Consider the following 21,537-nt stretch of genomic DNA (forward strand, 5'->3'; position numbering starts at 1 on the left):
GAAAATAAAAGGAAATACTGTTCTAAATTGTGTGCATAAACTGTCCAATAAGTACATCATTTTTTTTTTATAAACATAAGGAATGTGGAATTCAATGATTAATATAAACATCTTGTTTACATAAAACATGATTTTTAAACAAAGTTTTACTGTGGGAAAAAACATGACCCAATTAAAAAAAAGAAAGTAGATAAATAAAATTAGATTTGACCCCCTCCCCCCCCCCCCCCCCCCAAATAAGATCAACAATAACTGCAATTAAACATGAAAAAAAAAGCATTGCATTTTGTATTGAAGTAATATCTAGATTTTGTCCTAGCTCTAGTTTATATGCTGTATTAAACTTTTTGGCACATGGTGAAAAGTAATGAGAAAAGAAGGACTTTACAGATATACTAAGTACAGTTGCTTGTGTGTTTTCAATATACAATAACATAAACATGTTTAAATTACTGCTTGAAATATATTACTACATTTTTAAAATGAGCATTAACTATGCAAAAACATATGCACAAGAAAAAGTTATCACAGTCTTTTATATATACACATTGAAAAAAATTTCTTAATATACATAGCATTGAAGGATTCATTCATTCATAAATCCTACTAATAAACAAAACCTAATATCATTTGAGTCAATTAATCATCCAGCTGACACAGTAAAGCTACACCTCTGTTTATCCAATGACTCTCTGGTTTATCACTGGGTAAAGTCATGGTCAGCACATAATTGGTAGAATGGCCTGTAGTGGACAGGACTCCACGCCTTGCACTTGTTTTATACACTACAAGAAAATACAATTGTTTAAGTATTGATGAAAAACATCACATACAACTAGCAGCACAGGGAGGTTTAAAACTAATAAAACACTGCCACTTTTTTCATCTTTTAACCTATAAAGTTTGAAATGTGTGATTTCGTAATGTAGATATAACTTTTGGGCTTTGGCAACGCTGAGCAATTCAACAAAACTGATTATATTTGTAGCACTTGTTTTATCTCAGTGTGTATATATAATGATGAGAAGTTTATGGAAACATATTTCTGTAAGGACCAGTCTTTAATTGTTTGTTTTTTGGATATTGACTAAACATTAGCAAGAATCACCCTTACAGTTCACTATTGTTTAAAAATTGTTTTTTCTTGCTGGGTTATTCATAATGTTTTTAAAATGTAGATTTTTTCTGATTTCGCATATAGAGTAGAGTCACTGTTGCGGAACAGGCATGTTTGCGGAACAGCTCGTCGAAATTAGTTAAAATCTACTTTATTTTGAAATTTTCTGCTAAACTATTCTAACGGTACTGCACATGGTCCATTTCTCTACATTTTCAATATACATGTTTTCCTTTCACAGCAGAAAATTAATTTTGACTCCAGGTTAAAGTTGACAGGTGTGGAATCGTCCATTATTTTTCACGTACCAGGAGAACCGCATAGGTCAAGGCTTAAGGCTTTTTAAAAATGATAATGACCCATCACCTGCATGATACACCTAATTTTCAGTTTATAAATGGATGTGAAAAAACGTAATTTCAAAGCTAGATTCCTGAAATTCAATTTTAAAAAAATTGGGAGGTGTTTACCCAGGTTTTACCTTTTTAAAGATAGTCACAATTGTGGAACACTATAGATGTTATTCATTTGACCTGCGCATTTAGCTTAATATTTACATAGTGATTTGGAATATCGGAACAAAAAGTCAGATTATTTGCAGACGATTGCATAATATATAGAACAATAAAAATAACACAAGAAACAGATATTTTACAAAGAGAATTAGATGAATTACAAAAATGGGAATCAAATTGGAGCATGTCTTTCCACCCAGAAAAATGTCAGTTGTTAAGAGTAACAAAAAAACTAAAACAAATTAATTCCACTTATCTTATTCATGGCAAACCAGTAACACAGACTAAAAACGCAAAATACCTAGGTGTTATAATAAATGAAAAACTGTCATGGAATCCACATATTGATGAAACTACAAAAAAATCAAACAAATCATTAGGATTTATTAAAAGAAATTTCTATAAATCAAATAAGAACAAAACTAAAATGTTATTTAACCTTGGTTTGGCTAATAATAGAATATGCATCCTCCGTTTGGGACCCCTCAACTCAAGAAAACATTAAGAAACTGGAACAGACACAAAATAGAGCAGTGAGATTCATAACAAACGAATATTCACATTTGACTAGAGTAACACCTTTAGTAAAACCACTAAATTTAGAAAGCCTTCAGGACAGAAGGCTCAAAAGTAAAGTAGCAATCATACATAAAACACTGAACCATAATCTTCAAATACAAAAACAAAATTTAATAAAATACTCTGAAAGACACAAAGATAAAGGCACATTCCTCGTCCCATATGCTAGGACAAATTTGTACAAATACTCCTTCTTCCCTAGTGCTATTAGAGCATGGAGGGTTGCCTGAGCTAGCAAGGAAAACCAGTGACTTGGCAGAATTTAAGTCATTGGTTAATATGCATGACTAAATGCATGACACGTAGGACGTAATCATCTTCTTTTTTGAAGTAAAGTCTGAATTATATAAGATAAGATAAGATCGGAATTTAAATATGAGTTTGCATTAGTATACATACATTTAAAAACATTTAGTGAATAATATTAGATATAATATAGAATTTATGATTACCAGACGTCCAGAAAAAAAGTAGACAAATCATAATATCAAATATTATAGACCTATATAATATTAATATAACAAAGAAGAATTTAAGAATATGGAAAATAAAACCTTGTAAGGAAAATCAGAGTAGTGTGACGTCAATTACAATTAAAGAAGAGGTAAAGAATCTAAAATACAAGTCTTAGATCTAATGTGATTTTTTAAAATGTAAAGACTAAGGAGTTCAAGTATAATATAAGACTTTATATAGGCTTTGTTCCGACATTTTTACCGTGTTCCGCAATTGTGACTTCTTAAAAAATCCTGTTCAGTAATTGTGACTGACCATATCTCAGTTGAGTTGAATTTTAAAATTTAAATATGTGTTGCAAAACTAAACAATGTGTCCATTTTTATCGGAAAATGGATGGGCAATGCCCAGGTACTTTTAATGTTTCCAAAGTTCAAACCATTATGGAGTAAAAAATTCAAAACTAAAAGTAGCAGCAAACTGTTCTGCAATAGTGACTCTACTATATAGTCTTTTCTTTTCTCTGACTGATTCAGCATGGTCTTCTAATGCATTGATCATACTCTTTTCAGAAAGAGGTTATAAAAGTTAAGTGGTCATGCAGTTTTGTCACTTACAGTAAAGTGTGCCCTATTATAATTTATTGAAAGCCATTATTATAAATAATAATTTAAAGAAAAAAAGATATTTTGTGATGCACTAATCGTTAAAGGGAAACTCTGATGGTTTTTCAAATTAGAGTTATTGACATATTTAAATTCTGCGTAAAAAGTTGTAATAGTATTTACATTTTTATTTAAATGCTTAGAAACATTTATATTTAATAAATTAGTCCATAAATTCTTGACATCTCAAAAAAAAAAGGGGTTCTTTGAGATTTTGTTTTTAGCTCAGTCAAACGTCACTTCCCTCAACAATGCTGAAAGGGAAACTACTACATCATATAGCTTCATTCTTACAGTCAGTAGCTGTTAGGCTTATAATTAGTGACGGCCTAGTCCAGAGCTATGGTACAGTTATATATAGAGAGATCTAAAAGCATTAGAATATTAGATATAAAATATATACTATAAAGCAGAAAATAAGGCATATGTATGGGTGTATGTCCAGCATAGAAATCAAAATCGTTTCATAAATCTTGATAAAACTTGGCATAAATGTTCCTTGGGTACTAACTGTAACCGTGACTTATGTATAGTAGCCCTAAAACAAACTAAAGACCCTCAAAAAAAGAAATTGCCCAACTCTATGAAAGTATTAGTATTTCATTTCATATAAGATCATATTATTAAACTGATTGTAAGAAACCAAGCTAATATTAATTTTCAATGCAATTTAATATTGTTATAAGCCTTGTGGTGACACATGTGGGGGTAGTGGTGTGTGTAGACAGCTGACGCAAATCGACCCAGGCCAGGGCTAGACAAGCGGTCAACTGTGACAAGCTACGATGGTCAGCCAAGACAGTTCAGGAAGGATCTGCGTTGTGAGTAGAGCTCAGGAGCATCATGAAGAATGTGGTCATATGATAAACTAGAATGGTTGAGCGATGTTACGTTCAGCTCTAGAAGGCCACCAGGGACCCTATATAAGGAGCGGAGGTGTCAAAGTCAAGACGGTTCACTACAGCCTGGTTCAATACAGTCTGGTCGATAACAGCACAGTTCAGTGTGGTTCAGTGGTGTGGTTCTGTACTGCACATTACGATGGTTAAGTGCAGAGTACAGTCAAGATGAAAATGACGTCTTGATCTTGGTCTGCGATAGAGTCCAACACAATGAGCCCAGTGTGTGAAGTCAGCCTGAACTATTGAACCCAGTGCAAGCCCGGAACAAGACGGAGAGGCCAGAGCAAGAGTTGATACGTCGATACGGTTGTTCACGAAGAAATATTTGTACAGTGTGTCATATGTGCTGCCTATTGTACAGTATTGGCTGTCATTTTTGGACATTAAACTGTTATGTTATATTTGAAGCCCTGAGTTGTCAAGTTTTTTAAGTTGGTGGTGTCGTGTGGTGCAGTTTGCACAGAGCCTGGATAGGGAGATTCGTTACAATATAATGATGTATGCCTTTTATAATGAGCTGTTACTGATGTTGAATAATGATGAGCATAAACACAAGTTTGACAGTGACTAATGTTTGAACTAGTACAACTACAGAATACTTGTTTGTACTTGATACATGATAGCCCAATCACCCATACCTATATTTTCATATGCAATTTTATGGCATAATTTTATCCTGTCTTAATATGTAATACAGACCTCTGTTTAAAAAAAAATCCTACAGTAGAGTTATTCTTGTCATGCCTACGTAACAAGTTCAATATAAAAATAAGGAAATATTTGAATTTACTCAGTTTGATTTAAGCAAGAAATTAATGAATCATTACAGTATTATAATGTCTAGAAAGGATTTGAAAAAAAAAGATACATCTCTATGAACCATAAAGAAAAAACATTTCTATAAATATACCTGGGCAACTGTAATAGCTTTTCTCTACTAGCTTGCTTCGCTCACATGGCTTCAACCAAATCTTAAATTGTTAAAGAACAATACTGGTACAAAATGGAAATGTAAAGAAACAATTAGAAATATGTACTACTAAATCCTGTGGAATAGAATCTGAATGAGAACAAAGAAAAAAAAATTATGCTAAGGCATAAATTGTGTGGTACTAGTTATTATTTACAAATACCAGGTAGTCAAAGTGTAAGTTTTGAGAATGAAAAATACTATGTTATTTATAAGTTAAAAAAGATATTAGTTTTTAAGAAACTGCTCCCTAAAAAAGAATTATTGATATTTTAATATAAAAAAAGGATACTATAGGCACTTGATCATAGAGAATTTTGGGTAAGCTTTCAGCAATGACATGATCTTGTCGACTCCATCTAGCACCTTCCATAAAAAGCCCTCGGATGTATGCTCCATTAGCCTTGAACAAATAGTACAATAAAGCTAAATTATAACAAAGTAATCACAAACACAGTATATGCCCCTTTGTTTATCAAACTAGGATAGCATGTTTTTAAATGTAACATTCAACTTTTTCTGTCGCTAATCTCAGGAATGACTGTCTTTAAAAAGTAAGGCTTTGAATGAAAATGGGTAAGCAGGGAGGGGGGATGAGTCCTAAAATCCTTATCTTAAAATCTACTGTCCCTCATTTTTTTTTCATTAATCACAATGCTTACATACACACTATTTGCAATAAATGACACAGGTAACAGGAACTTGGTTGATAACTGGAAGTTTGTCAAAAGGTAGGTTTTCTAAAAAAAAAATTAAAACCATGTAGTTTAGCTGATGTGACACCATAGGGGAATGGTAAGTTAATTTACTACTCACAGGTTTTTGTGGCACACTTGTTTCATACTTAGTGACTTCAAACTCAAAGTTCAGATGGTCAATGGGTATTTTAAATCTTCTGGCATAGTTTTGTAAAACTCCAGTTAAAAATGACTGAGTGAAATAAAACCCAGAAATCCAAAATATTGTTGGTGTCCCGCCATTGATCCATTCCTTTAAAATATTGTATACAAATAAAAAAAAAATGTCATTTTTATTGGGAATATTATATGATTAAAAATATCAAAGCTAAAACACACAAAATTCAGGTCATATTCCAATTAGAAACACATAAATAGAAAGTTACAAAACCTTTACAACAAAATACAGGTTTGCATTTGTATTAACGAATACAATAAATTATATTAGCAAATTTTGAATATAAATCAATACATAATGCATCATAATATAAAGTACTCAAATGTCTCAATAGAATTTACCTTGAAAAAAGCTAGCCGAGAGATTAAATCTGTTACATAACTACCCAGGGGTTTTAAGGATGGATAAGACTTTGCAAGCCACATTGATGGAACCTTCAGGAATAGATTTGTTGGCAAAAATAGTTCAGCTAACAATATTTAGAGTAAATGCCTTAGCATAATATACATAATCATATAATTCATTAAAATGACAATAAAAAAGATCTTATAAAAATGAAAAAAGGGTATGCTTCATTCATAATCATTGCAAAAGAATTATAAAAAGCTTTGGAAATATGCAAGTAAACAAAAATTTATGCTATCTTACTTTCACTTGTAGCCTATGTAATTATTAACTATGAGTATGGCTGCCTGGTTGTGTGGTATGCCCATTGGACTGTTGTTCAGATGGTCTAGATTGTCTCATGTTTATACCATGCTCACTACTATCCCTCGTTGTCCTGAGGAGGTTTGGGCTAGGAGGAAATTATCTTCAAATCAGAAGGAACATCCGAAACATGCAAAACATTTACAAACATTATAAAATACTTGGGAAATATGTAAGTCAAAAAGAATGAATGCCATCTTGCTTTCTCTTCTAACCTAGACACAGATCTTAAAGCTTAGAGCATTATTAGTACTGTACAGTAGGCACACAGGTTTGTTTACACAAAACTCTCTAACTCACCTTTCCAACCATCATACTATCAAACACATCTTCCAACTCATTTGACATCACCACAAGTCCTTTGATTGCTTTACAGATGTCCTGAAGACTGTTTCGAATAACATGTATCAGATTGTTGAATCGAATCAGTTCTTGAATTAACACAGTATTCATTGACTCCATGTAATTGACTTTATATTTTACCTACAAAAAATGGACATCAACTAAAATACAATTTCACAAAATAAGTCATGAGAAATGCAAATGTGTTACTTTATTTAGAAAAAAACAAAAAACACGAAAGACCAATGAAAACAATTATAAACCAACACCCTATAGCTAAAACTTATTACAGAAATGAAACAAATGTCTTTCTGTAAATTTTTCTGCTTTTCCTAACCCTCAATTACTTTGCTACTAAGTGCATAAATCTTTTCATTATTCTGGAACTTATTTTCCCAGATTTCATTTTTACTTTCACTTCAATAAAACTACTTTGTGTCCTTTAAGATGTTTGTAACATGAGCATAAACATAACTTTAAACTTTATTTGTCTAGAAAATTCTTTCTTCTTCTAGAAAGGTTAGATTGGAGAGTATAGTTTGACATGAAGTCATTTTTCAAAGTGTTTAGTATCAATATTTATAAGTTCATAAAGTAGTGCTGAAAAACTTTTTTTTTTTGACAATGATAGCGAATATACTTTGCAGCTGGAATATGAACCACATGAAGTTTTGAGTCTAACTTTGTTTTACAATTTGTTGATCAAAGCATTATGCTTAAAAAAAATTATTTATAGAATCTATGATTTAATGAACTTGAAATAACAAAAATGAATAAGATTTTACTCAAAACATAAAAAACTCAAAACATAAAATAATAACAATACATTAACTCAAGAAAACATTAAGAAACTGGAACAGACACAAAATAGAGCATTGAGATTCATAACAAACGAATATTCACATTTGACTAGAGTAACACCTTTAGTTAAATCACTAAATTTAGCCTTCAGGACAGAAGACGCAAAAGTAAAGCAGCAATTATACAAAAAACACTAAACCATAATCTTCAAATACAAAAACAAAATTTAATAAAATACTCAGAAAGACACAAAGATAAAGACACATTCCTCATCCCATATGCTAGGACAAATTTGTGCAAATACTCCTTCTTCCCTAGTGCTATTAGAGCATGGAATGGGTTGACTAAGCTAGTCAGGAAAACCAGTGACTTGGCAAAATTTAAGTAATTGGTTAACATGCACGACTAGATCATGACTAGATGCATGACGAGAAGGACGTAATCATCTTCTTTTTTGAAGTAACGTCTGTATTATATTAGATAAGATAAGATCTCAATTTCAAAATAAAAATTTATACTAGGTTCATATGCTTACTTTATAAAGAGTATCTTATTTAGAACATTTTAGATTTAAATATAAATATTAAAGTAAATTTAAAATGACAAAACAATTCCACATAATAACAGTTAATAATTTAAAATATAATTTAAATAAAATATAAATAACAAAGAATACCTGAATTTCTTCCAGGTTAAATTTTTGAGGTATTTTTTGTAAAATATCTTGTGCAAGCTCTTTAATCATTTCTTGAGAAGATTTACCTCCTCCTGATGTCTATATATATATAAAAGAATAGCAGTTAATTTAAATTCAAATACTTAATATGTAAATCAAATGTTTATTAAAAAGTAAAGAAGAAACCAATGTACAAACTCTTTTGGCAGGCATTGAATGATAAGTTAAAATCAATGTCAATAATATTTACGTTCAAATGTTTCTATGTTTTCTAACACAATTCATTTCTTTAATGCTCTGAAACTTATGTTAATGAACTAAATACCAAAATAAATAATATAAGATGAAAAAAAAATGAAAGTTAATCCATACTATATATTTTAATAGAACTGAATTGGATCTGATAAGATCAGATAGCCAAAGATTGGATCAAATCTGATCAGATTGGATGTGAAAGGATTCATCCTAGAAGGATTACGGGCACGACATGACCTAAATTGTGCCGATGTGCCAAAAAACTCAAAACTCAACTTAAATCTGATCAGATCACTTCAGGTTGGATCTTATAGGATCGGATTAAATTGTAGGCCTATCTGATCAGATCCAAATTAAATAGATCTGATCTGAATCAGATTAGATCCGATTCAATCAGATTAGATTGGACCACCAGTGAAAAAAATAATTGATTAGAGTGAAACTCTCTAAACGTCCCTGACAGTTTCAGAAATTGCCAGTCATTCAACCATGCAAGTTTTCCTTCAATTTCCCAACTTGTTTAACCCATGAAGAGAGTGTAAGTTAAAAGTAGGAATGGAAAAAAAAAATCAATTTTGAAACATAAAGGTATGCGAAATAGAATTTATCCTCAACTAGTTGCCAATATGTAATAGGCCATCACATAAAAAAAAAGTTTCTTGGGCTTATAGCCATTTCAACTACAATGCTGTTGCAGGTTGAAGCTTAAACTAAGCTGTCAAAAGTTCATTAGAATCATCATGCAATGCATCAGATTTGCCTGAAATTGTTTATGTGAAATCTAAAAGGATTCTATTTACAAACCTGTCGAGGTAAGGTTAAAACAATGCTTTCAAACAGTAGCTGAGTTTCTTGTTGATCTTTAGAGATGTCTGCATTTTCATGAAGACCAAAGACCTAGGTTTATCAAAAAGAAAAACAAAATCTGAAAAGTTAGTTGAATCTTTGATTATTTTAAATAATATGCAAAACATTGTGCAATGCATCTTTAAAACTATGCATTCTAAACAGAAAGGAAAGTTCTGTTTTGATTTTTTTTTTACTTCTATATGCAAGATTAGTGTACAAACCATGAAAGTGAAAGATAAAAAGGGGTGGCTATAAAGCCAGCAGTTTTACAAGCATTTTTACTTATTCCAGCCCTGAGAAATTGGCTTTAAAAGAATCTTATTATATCTATTTAAAGTATTCACTTGAGCTTTGATAAAATTTAGCAGTGTAATAAACATTTGTGGGATATTCAGTCTTTGAACTCCAATAGAATATGTGATTATGAATGAACAGGGACAAACCTCTGGATGTGGAACTAGAGGAAGACTTCTAATGTATTCCAGGGAATGTTCATACGTTCCTTCAACTGTTACATAATAAAGTCCACTATCTGAAAATCTATACTGTTCATCTTCAATAGTGTTCCTACAGTAGAAAATTTTGAGTAGTGACAGAAGTAACCTCCTATCTAGGTCATCTGTCACTCGACCACCATAGTTACACTCTCCAGTCAAATAGATCAAAGCTTCCAGTGGAGTTTTCTCATACTTGTTGATAAACATCTGTGAACAACAAACAAAGCAAAAAAATATAAAATTTGATTTAATTTAAGAAACAGCACAGAAATGATTTTTTCTATTGGATTCAAAACTTGTGTAACATTTCAATATATTCTGTGTTTGAGAAAAATCTGATTTGCTAGTACATTAATATTGCTTTAAGCAATAAAATCTACTTGGTTTATGATTTAGTCAGCAAGCCAAGAAAATGAAGATTTAAACTAGGAAACATTTGAATTATCTACTTTAAAAAAAATATAAATAGCTCAAAGAATTAAACTAGGAAACATCTGAACTTACTACTTAAAAAGGCCCAGGATATTGCTTTTGTAACATATACATTCTCTTTCAAATTTATTTTCCTAATACCAAATTTTTACAAAGGTTCTATTTAGAATTTCAATCTTACTTTTCAGAAGTCTTAATTTATAAAGCCGCTTACTGTCAAGTTACTAGCTATTTAAACAAACACCTTGATATGTAATAACAAAGATATTTAGATAAATAAATTGGTAAAATATATTTGAAGTCTACCTGTAACTGCTGCACTGAAACTCGTAGGTCAGATTCATTAAACTCATAAGGAATATTCCAGCCCAGTGGTCCAAATTTTCGTCTTTCTTGAACCAGTGCATGGAAAAAACAAAGCCCAAATAGTAGTTTCCGAAACACCTAGAAAGAAATAGGCACCAATTAATACAGACATTTTATTTATTTATTAATTATTGGACATGTGGGATAAGGCCTGATCTGCAGTGTTTAGTAAAATCCCATTACATATTCTGCCACTTTGTGTTTTCTCCCCCAGCTCCATAAGAGTGTATACAAGTACCAGATATATTAATATAACTAATTAATTTTCCATGACATAACTTTGTTTTATGTGTTTTGAATTCTCCTTCAGAATTGAAGCTTATTATATACTAAACTAAACCTCCCTCAGGACAGTGGGGGATAGCAGCGGAAGGTTTCAAATCAGGGACCATGGAGGCAACAGATCAGAGTGCATACCACATGATGAGACAGCCACTTACAGCCATACGTTTTTATTATAGCTTAATTAAAAGGACTCAGCATAAGTTATACTTTAAAATATCTGCAACACATAAATAAAACATTTCTATTAGAATGTGTCTTAACATGTCCTAAAGTAAAAAAAGTTCCCCTTTCAGACCTTGTGGTCTATAGGGCAGATGATGTAAAGGTCATCTGTTTCTGTAACCCACTGTTAACAAGGGTGTCATGTGGCCATCACAACGACCAACCGGCTTTACTTTTCCTTAACTAATGTCAGGTACCCATTAGAGCTGGGTAGACTCAGAGGTGCCCGAAGATCCCGAAATTAAAAATCCCAGTCTTCACCAGGATTCGAACCCCGGTCCCTGGTTCGGAAGCCAAGCACTTTACCGCTCAGCCGCCTTAACATGTCCTACCTGTGGTTTATTTGAACTATTAAAGAACTCTGTGTTTGAGATGGGATCATTCAGATATGACCTCAGCAAATTGGCCCTCAGTCCTTTTGGTGGTTCATTGGTCATTTTAACACCATTCTGTAGAACTGAAACAGGGAATATTGATGATGGATAACTAGTCAGCCACAGTCGGAATGTATCTCTTGTAACATCAGCATCAGTTAGTATCTGGACCAACACAAAGTGGGATAAAAAATGAATGTAAAAAAAAGGATTATATCAGAAAAGATTAACAACAATTTTTTTCAAGCTTTTGTTTGTGTGACTTGGCAGTCAAGACTAGTAAGCTGTTATTCAGTTAACTCTCAGGTGGTAAAAGAGACTTACAGTTTCACATATACGCTCAAGTTCTGGAAGCCATGATGCTGCCAAATGACAATTCTGAAGAACAACCCAGGTGCCAGACTCTGCAGCCTGAATACAACAAAAAAAAAAGGAACAAAAGAAAATGGAGTTTATACATTTCCATGATATAACAGTGAATGCATTTAACAAAGAAACATGACTACACTGTTTTGAATACACTGATAAATCATTAGGAGCTATTAAAATATCATTTTGTGCTGCTATTCTATTGAGAACCAAAATAATAAAAATATATCTAAAAAAAAAAACAATGGAACAAGCACATATGAATCTAGATCTAAAAATATATCAGTTATCACAGGCATGTGTTTAGATATTAATGAATGCAGAAATAACATTTCATGAACAAATACATTAATTATTTGTATTTCTTAACTTAAACATTAATTAATATACCAATAGTTGATAAGTAGACAGAATAATTAAACAGCGATTTGTGCAAAATTCATTATAACTGTTTGGATTACTATTAATGTTTATATATGCCATCAGTATTATTTTTGTAACATAAAAACTCTTTGATCATAATTTTGATTCAGCCCAAAATTGATTGTGCAATTTTATTACAAAAAAGAACAACTAGAGATCTAGTATCATTATAAACGATGTAAAAAAAACAACAACTTAACAATGTAAAAAAAAAAAAAAACAACAACAACAACTTAACATACTTCTAAAATTAAACGTTCAGCTATTGGACCTTGACCTTGTCCTAAAGATATTGTTTGCAATTTATTTCTGGCTTTGCCTGTGAATCACAAAGTATTCATTGATTATTTTAAGAACTTATGAACTTAGGAACCTGGCTTTTTTTAAAATTCTAAATTAACAATTTTAAAAGGTAAGGAAACTAAAATTAAAAACATAAGTGAAACTTAAATAAAATAGAAATAATTAGTGCTTGTTAAAGATAAGAAATTTAAGAGTGCATCATTAGATCTGTGACCAGTGATAAAAAAATTGTGTGCATTCAACTGTGCAGTTTGGCAAGCAAAAAGTTATTATAGAAGATACAGCTGGCATTAGTCTTGGAGGTAGGATGTGCATGGTGAGATATCATAGTATATCATTTTGTTTGCCTAGTTTTGGATTTTAAAATAGTGGTCTAGACCTTGAAAAAAATAGTCTCAATCATAAAATAATTGTTCCATTTCAATATATGAAGTATTATTTCACATTTAAAATTTTAAAGAATTTCTTAAAAAGTTAAACAAAAATAAAAGAACTAGCAAATAAGGTAAAAAAAAAAAAGCAACAAATAAATGGGCAATAAAGCAGCATCACTGAGTTGTAATTGTAAGCTTTTTTTTTTTTACTCCATTAAATGCTGAAAATACAAATAAATACTATTGAATATTTAATAAAGCAAACTAAAAATTATTATGGTGAAGGTAGCACCATTACCAACATTTTTAGACAAGCTTCCTTTAATCTAATTTGAAGACTAATTATTTACTGTTTCAACAAGCACACTACACACAGCACAGGAAAGATAGGACTAAAGATAGTGTTCAATCATTAAGTGAATGTAAATGCGAGTGCACTGCAAACTTTCTCATACTTCTGCTGAAATGAGTTGATTTGACAACAAACATACTGGTAGTTATCTCCCCTTTTATTTACTGCTTTCTTATAGCAATCTCCTCAGAAGATGCAGTGTTTTATTATTTCTTATTTTATCCTAGTCTGATATAAATGAATGTGAAATCATTAATCTTAACATAGATGACAGTGAGAAAGAGGTACTCATAAATACAAACAAAAGATATAAAAACTTAAGAATTACATGACTAGCAATATACAAATAAAATGATACAAATACTATGAGCACACTAATGTCTTTTGTCAAATAAGAACATTGATTTTTTTTTAAATGTATCATGACTCACTTAGAAAATTTAAAAATAATAATGTTTTGATAAAAAAAAAATAATTTTGAGAGAGTCTAATTTACTAGCAAAAACAAAACATAACTGAGCCTTTATGGAACAAGTACGAGTATATTTTATCTACTATGTTTTGCTAAGTTACAAAACTGTTGCTGTTAGTAATAATTATAACTCTTTAAATACAACCCACAAAATATGTATACACATATATGATTAAAAAAAAAGTATATAAAGTATATATAATATACAAATAATGCAGATATAATGAATGAAAATATTTCTCTCAGATTACCCTCCCCTATATCTTTCAACAATTCTTGTCCACTGTTTAAATTAGTATCAGTTACAGACTGGGCTCCAGACGCAGGTAGCATGCCTATAGTGTTTAATAAGATGATGGGTTAGTTAAGTCAAGGCTAAAACATCTTGTATACGCATCAAAGGATTTCTCTCAAAGTTTATATTATATAAAAACAAAATCAGCTATAACTATGAACATAGAAACAAAATTTTAATGAATGCTTATACAACCTGAAAAGGGAGCAATAATAAAAAAATACATTTAAAACAATAAAAAGTTGTTTTGTTTTTTTTAAATTGTAAATATATTACACATGTAGAAGATAGCTAATGGCTGATTAATCAATGGGGAAGAAATAAACTTCTAGAAAAAAATTCAAAAAGGTTAAAAAAAAATTCAATAATTAAAAATGTACAACAAGATCAACTAATAAACTAAAAGAAGTACAGTACTAATAATAGTACAGTTATAAAAAGGCTTATCTAATAAAAATTTTTGTCAAAAATTCAATTTTTGCAATATTTCATATTCCTGAAAGAATTTCAAAGTAAAAAAATATAATTATGTAGAATACTATAGACCAGATATATTATTTTTTAATTTTTGACAAATAAATATATTTAACAAAATAAAATTTAAACTGCAGAGAGAAATACCTGGCTAAGAACAAGTAAGGGCAACATCCTCTACTAACATTTTGTATGTAGTGTGATTTACCCACCTTTTTCTTCTGCGAACCGATACAAACTGGCCATAGGATCTGCTCCAGGGGACAGGACAAATATCAGAGGAGAGAAGAAACTTGAATCTTCATAGCAAAGTGAGAGATCAAAAGTTGGAGGTTCTATATACTTCTGGCCCATTTGTCCAACAATAAAGTTCTGTATTGCAGGAATCATCTACATTGGATGTATACATGAATTAGTCAAAGCCAACAAACTACTTTCACCAAGAAATTATTTAGAGAGTGGAAAAGCTATCTGAAACAAAAGTAATATTCACAATTAAATATTGCCTAATGTGCTACCTTATCAGGTCGGAGACATCTCAAAACTATCAGCTCCTGTAACTTTGTTAAACTACTTCCAAACAGCTGAGTGTATTTTTCTTCTTGTGGGCTAGCAGAGTCATACAAACTTTTCCATTTGTTAGGCTAAAACACATAGTAAATAAAATAATCATATTAATGGTAAATAAATGAGTGGTATTTAACCAAACTTGTCTTATCAGGGCGACAAAAGAAGTAAAACAGAAGTTAGCAGATTTTGTACCAAGCTTATGATGCAACAAACACTATATAAGCCCCAATCACTAAGAAATTTCTATAAAACCATACATAGCTTCTAAACCTGAACCTTAGATCACTATTTTTTTCCATCTTTCTTTCTTTTCTCTTCTCAATTTCAAGACCTTCATACATGTCCATTGCTTTTGTCCCTATAATTGTTAGAAAGGTGGCCACTCTAACCTCCTCTGATTCTACTGCCAATTTAGCGACTAACTCATAGCTTCGACAGCTCCGGTTAAACTTTTGCCAATTAGCGGCCATGTTACCTTCTACCTCGAGTGGCTGGGGAACAGGAAGGAAATTTCTAGCCGCCATTGTAAGGCATAGCCCTGTAACTGTTGTCTATTTATTTTTGCGAACAATAAACCTTTATCTACTAATTAATGATTACCTCTGATCATTAATACACAGCTGCAACATGTTATTTAAGATCTAGGTTCTCAGTCAGCAATAAGCAAACAACTACCATTAGTGTCATGGCAGAAAACAATACTATCTTGAATGAGTGCACCTTTGCGCACCATATCAACAACCAAGATACCACTGAATAACTATTAATCCCCTCTTACTCCTCTTTTAATTCCCTACCTTATTATTTATTTGCCCATGGACACTTATCCCACATGGGATATGACTGCATGCCAAAGGTGATCTTCTCTGGCAAGCATAAAGGAGGATGGCTTAACAGAGGTGCCCCCCATAAGCACTATAAAAATCAACTCAGGCACCATTTTCCCCATACTGGAAACCAGGGCAGAGTACCAAAGGACTGGAAAGAAGCTAATGTCACCCCCCTATTTAAAAAAGGAGAAAAATCTGACCCAGGAAACTACAGACCAGTATCACTTACCAGCATCACATGTAAAATCCTAGAACACATAATATGTAGCAACATTATAAACCACTTAGACAAACATAATGTCCTCACACCATACCAACATGGCTTTAGGAAATATAGATCATGTGAAACACAACTAATAGGACTAATTGATGATTTTTCAAAAGGTTTAGATAATAGTGAACAAATAGATGCTATCTTACTAGATTTTTCTAAGGCTTTTGACAAAGTTCACCACCATAGTTTGCTTAAAAAATTAAAATATTTCGGCATTAATGGTCCACTGCATCAGTGGATTAAAGACTTTCTGATAGGGAGAGAACAAACTGTAATAATAAATGGTTCTAAATCAACACCGATAACTGTAAACTCAGGTGTACCTCAAGGAACAGTCTTGGGTCCACTACTATTTTTAATTTACATAAATGATTTACCAAATTGCATTACTTCAGGAACAAAAGTCAGATTATTTGCAGACGATTGCATAATATATAGAACAATAAAAACAACACAAGACACAGATATTTTACAAAGAGAATTAGATGAATTACAGAAATGGGAATCAAATTGGAGCATGTCTTTCCACCCAGAAAAATGTCAGTTGTTAAGAGTAACAAAAAAACTAAAACAAATTAATTCCACTTATCTTATTCATGGCAAACCAGTAACACAGACTAAAAACGCAAAATACCTAGGTGTTATAATAAATGAAAAACTGTCATGGAATCCACATATTGATGAAACTACAAAAAAATCAAACAAAGCATTAGGATTTATTAAAAGAAATTTCTATAAATCAAATAAGAAAATAAAACTAAAATGTTATTTAACCTTGGTTAGGCCGATAATAGAATATGCATCCTCTGTTTGGGACCCCTCAACTCAAGAAAACATTAAGAAACTAGAACAGACACAAAATAGAGCAGTGCGATTCATAACAAACGAATATTCACATTTAACTAGAGTAACACCTTTAGTAAAATCACTAAATTTAGAAAGCCTTCAGGACAGAAGGCTCAAAAGTAAAGTAGCAATAATACATAAAACACTGAACCATAATCTTCAAATACAAAAACAAAATTTAATAAAATACTCTGAAAGACACAAAGATAAAGGCACATTCCTCGTCCCATATGCTAGGACAAATTTGTACAAATACTCCTTCTTCCCTAGTGCTATTAGAGCATGGAATGGGTTGCCTGAGCTAGCCAGGAAAACCAGTGACTTGGCAGAATTTAAGTCATTGGTTAATATGCATGACTAAATGCATGACGCGTAGGACGTAATCATCTTCTTTTTTGAAGTAACGTCTGTATTATATAAGATAAGATAAGACTGGTATAGACTAATTAGCTGGCAGCAGATGGCCTGATAGACAGTTGGAGAACTCTCACAAAGGCTGTGGAAAAATATTTGAGACTCAAAGAAAAGCCATTATTGAAGACAATCACAGAAGACAGAAAGAAAAGTTATATAGACCGCCAGCAGACAACAGCTTTGTCTGCACAAAATGCTGGAAAATATGCAGGTTGCAACTGGGTTAGCATAGTCATGTGAAACATTGTACTCATTCTTAATCTTCAGGAATTGAAGGCATTGCCATTATCATTATTATATATAAACTTACAGAGTTTTGCACCATTTCCATAAAGCCCTTAAAGGCTGGTAGCTGAGACGCTCGCACTATTTCAGACCAGGATTTATCAGATAGCCATGAAGGGGCTGGATTAGAAAAAGGATTCTCCAAGGCCACACCTCCTGTTAGCAAAAAGCGCCATTCTTGACCATCCACTTCTCCTCTGAGAATAAAATTAAAAAATATATATGCCTACATATAAAAGATTATATTGTAAGTATGTATCAAGTATAGATAGTAAAGTGCTGAAAATAACTCATTTACATTAGTTATTGGATTCAACAAAAATACTGAAACATCAAAAGTTTATTAAGACTTGTAACTATGTAAAATAATATTGAAACTATTCTAAAAATATAGCTTTCAGATCTTATTAAGAATAAAGCTTAATATTTTAAAATATCCTCTCCAAAAAAGACTTTTATAGGTAGTATATGTTATATATATTATCAAAAGATAAATGGAACAAGTCTAGGAAACATTTTTATTATTGTCTACTAAAGTTTCTTTTGAATAGGTCTTTTAAGTACTGCTTCTTCAGTGAATGACCTTTTTATAAAACAAGGCAAATCTGTTTTACAGACAAAGTGTTAACATTGTGTTTTATGTGTATGTGTTTGTTATTAGTATGTAGAGTTATTCCCCTTGGTAAGAAAGTTGATATCACAGTGTTGTGTGTAACCTCGTACTGTGAGGCTGTGTAAATAAATGGACTGTTGAATATGGCGTTATAGTGTTGGTGTCGTTTATAGTTATTAAGTGTAGCGTCTCTAGATTAACACAAAGCAGACCAATCATGATGATGGTCAAATAAGCTGAATAAAATAAATAAATATTGATATAAAAACTGGCTGTTATAAATGTTGTTGCTGTTATAAATACTGACACAAATAAAATAGTAACATATTCTTACCTTCCCCTAGCCAGACCAATACACAGAAGAAATGAATACAAAAGTTTGTCCTTCTCAAACAATGATCTACATACATTTTTATAAATGCTGTATGTAAAGTGGCTGTTCAGATTCTGGATTCTTTCTTCTAGCACTGTGGAATGGTCACTGTGTGAAATGGACTGGAAATATAACAATTTACAAATCAGTTTGATAAAATCAGTTAAAATTAAAACCATTAATGAAATTCTGACATGAAATAGTAAAGTATACTTAATTTGGATTTCTTAAAAAATCTAAATTGATGTTTATAAATTTAATTTAGTATATTGTCTAGATTTATCAATAAAGAAATATTTTTACAACCAACCTGTAAATAGAGATGAATGAACCATGCTAAGGAGTACTGATACATTGGGTCAATGTTGGCTAAGTCAGATATGGTGAAGAATAGTATGCTTCCATGTTTAGCCACCTAAGTGAAGAGATACATAATCATGTCAAACAATGTGCTAGATTGTATTTTAGAAGATATGTTACTACTTTTTAAACTGATGAGATTTAAGTATATTCTAAATCTAAAAGCTTACTAAAAACAGTAACATCAAATAAACAATAGAAAAAAACACAACAAACAAAACATTAAGCTTATAGTAACATATAAAACATATACAAATATACATTCAACAAAATACAAAACTTAAACATACATGAAACAACAGACACAACATATATGCACATACATAAAACATTCACAACATATAGAAAAAAATATACAGAAACAGGCATCAACTGACAGGCTTATAACCATTTCTTGTCACATCTATCTCTTCTTCAGTTTTTGTAGCAATCTTTTGTTTTTCAGAGATCTCTATGGAAAGTGCTTTACTTGACGACAATATTTCAATTGCTGTTTCATCTTCTAGTATATTGCCCTGGACAAAACGGAGAAACACAGGTTACTTACACAAAGTGATGATACATTTATCACTGAAAATGAAAAAACAAAAAAAAAAAACAAAGCCAACATACTTTGGACATTGACAAAACTTCCAAAATTTTATCTTCAATATCTTTCAATTGATGTCTGTTGTGTGCACTTTCAAGGATGAGATTATTCTTCTTCTCTTCTAGATCTGGTTTCTCTTTGGCTGCCACAAGTCCCAAAAGTTGATCCTCTAGTCCAGCAGGTGTGATCATAAAATTGATCAAAGTAACCTAAACCAAATTACATAAACATATTTATCTCTATATAGCTGTGATAGTAAATAACAGTGAGCTGTCACAAAATATAATTGATATCTTCATATCTATATGATTGTAAGGGTGAGCTTACTTAAATTTTCTGAAACAATGCTTTATTCACAATAAATGTTTTTGTAGTAATAGATAGGGGTGTTCAAATCTAAGTGATTTTGAATTTGGAGATTTTTAGGACACCTCTGTCCACCCAAGTCTAATGGGTACCTGACATTAGTATGGGAAGTAAAGATGGTTAGTCATTGTATTGGCCACAAAACCCTCAATAAACATCGGACATTGATGCAGATGACATCTGTCGTATATATAGCAAGGTCTGAAAGGGGTACAGTACTTTACTTTTTACTTACTTAGCAAGTGACTAACTTACAAAATTATGCTTTAAGAAAATTGCACTAACCCAACAACAATATAAAGCTACAATTTAATTTCATTTCAAACTATTAAATTTTAAGTATACATTCATTGTATTTACATCTAGGTAAGTGCATAGAAAAAAATCTATAATACCTTGACAGAGACTTCAGGAAGATAGTGAGGATTACGTAGGCAGGTAGTAATATAAAATTTAAAATCTTGACTGTATTCAATGAGGGAATCTCCTAATCGGATGTACTCCATGTTGTTCTAACAAATAAAATCAACAACTGTTAGATACGACATGATTTATTTCAAGGAGCCTAAGATTAACATCATTGAGTAACATACAATAAATGTTACTATCATTAAAATTATTCTTTTGAAATAATGAAAAAAAAAACCCTGATAACTTGATTATTGAGTACTTACCTGTTTAAAAGTTTGTCGAAGTAAAACTGATTCTAAAATTGGATCTAATTCTTCACCAATATTTTCAAGTAGGCATGGATTACCAAACTGAAAGAAAAATTTTGAAATTAAAAAGCTACTGGCAAACTGTTATATAGTTATCCTAGTTCTGTACTGGTCTTTGTTTCTAATTATTTTCTTTTCAAAGAGACTTGCCTGATGCAAATGTTATCCAAATAAGAATGGCAACATAGTATTATTTTGTTATAATACTTCTAAATAACAACTTCATAGTTTTCTTTATGTTTAAAAAAATCAATTCAAAAACAGTCATCAATCTAAATTAAAGCAACTAATTTTTAAAAACTCAAACAAT

At 31.2% G+C, this 21,537-nt stretch overlaps 1 protein-coding gene across 3 annotated transcripts in view; it reads right to left on the minus strand.

The window, feature by feature from the left end:
- Positions 1-241: 241 nt before the first annotated feature.
- Positions 242-21,537, minus strand: part of LOC106056532 (dynein axonemal heavy chain 3-like) — an 88,700-nt gene continuing 67,404 nt past the window's right edge. For 2 of the 3 annotated variants that reach the window (XM_056026526.1, XM_056026528.1), the window contains 23 exons: positions 21,183-21,269; positions 20,904-21,020; positions 20,166-20,351; positions 19,931-20,068; positions 19,504-19,608; positions 19,155-19,315; positions 18,233-18,404; positions 15,507-15,632; positions 15,201-15,378; positions 14,471-14,554; positions 12,961-13,037; positions 12,251-12,337; positions 11,885-12,091; positions 10,986-11,123; positions 10,194-10,454; positions 9,706-9,798; positions 8,647-8,745; positions 7,128-7,310; positions 6,461-6,553; positions 6,021-6,194; positions 5,497-5,607; positions 5,145-5,205; positions 242-785 (listed from right to left, as the gene is read on the minus strand). In XM_056026526.1, coding sequence (XP_055882501.1) covers positions 640-785; positions 5,145-5,205; positions 5,497-5,607; positions 6,021-6,194; positions 6,461-6,553; positions 7,128-7,310; positions 8,647-8,745; positions 9,706-9,798; positions 10,194-10,454; positions 10,986-11,123; positions 11,885-12,091; positions 12,251-12,337; positions 12,961-13,037; positions 14,471-14,554; positions 15,201-15,378; positions 15,507-15,632; positions 18,233-18,404; positions 19,155-19,315; positions 19,504-19,608; positions 19,931-20,068; positions 20,166-20,351; positions 20,904-21,020; positions 21,183-21,269 — 3,084 coding nt within the window. In that variant the 3' untranslated portion in view covers positions 242-639. The remainder of the gene's footprint in view (positions 786-5,144; positions 5,206-5,496; positions 5,608-6,020; positions 6,195-6,460; positions 6,554-7,127; positions 7,311-8,646; positions 8,746-9,705; positions 9,799-10,193; positions 10,455-10,985; positions 11,124-11,884; positions 12,092-12,250; positions 12,338-12,960; positions 13,038-14,470; positions 14,555-15,200; positions 15,379-15,506; positions 15,633-18,232; positions 18,405-19,154; positions 19,316-19,503; positions 19,609-19,930; positions 20,069-20,165; positions 20,352-20,903; positions 21,021-21,182; positions 21,270-21,537) is intronic. The other variant, XM_056026527.1, reaches the window with a different exon arrangement.

This window comes from Biomphalaria glabrata, chromosome 4, assembly GCF_947242115.1.
Source record: "Biomphalaria glabrata chromosome 4, xgBioGlab47.1, whole genome shotgun sequence".
NCBI classification, from domain to species: domain Eukaryota; kingdom Metazoa; phylum Mollusca; class Gastropoda; family Planorbidae; genus Biomphalaria; species Biomphalaria glabrata.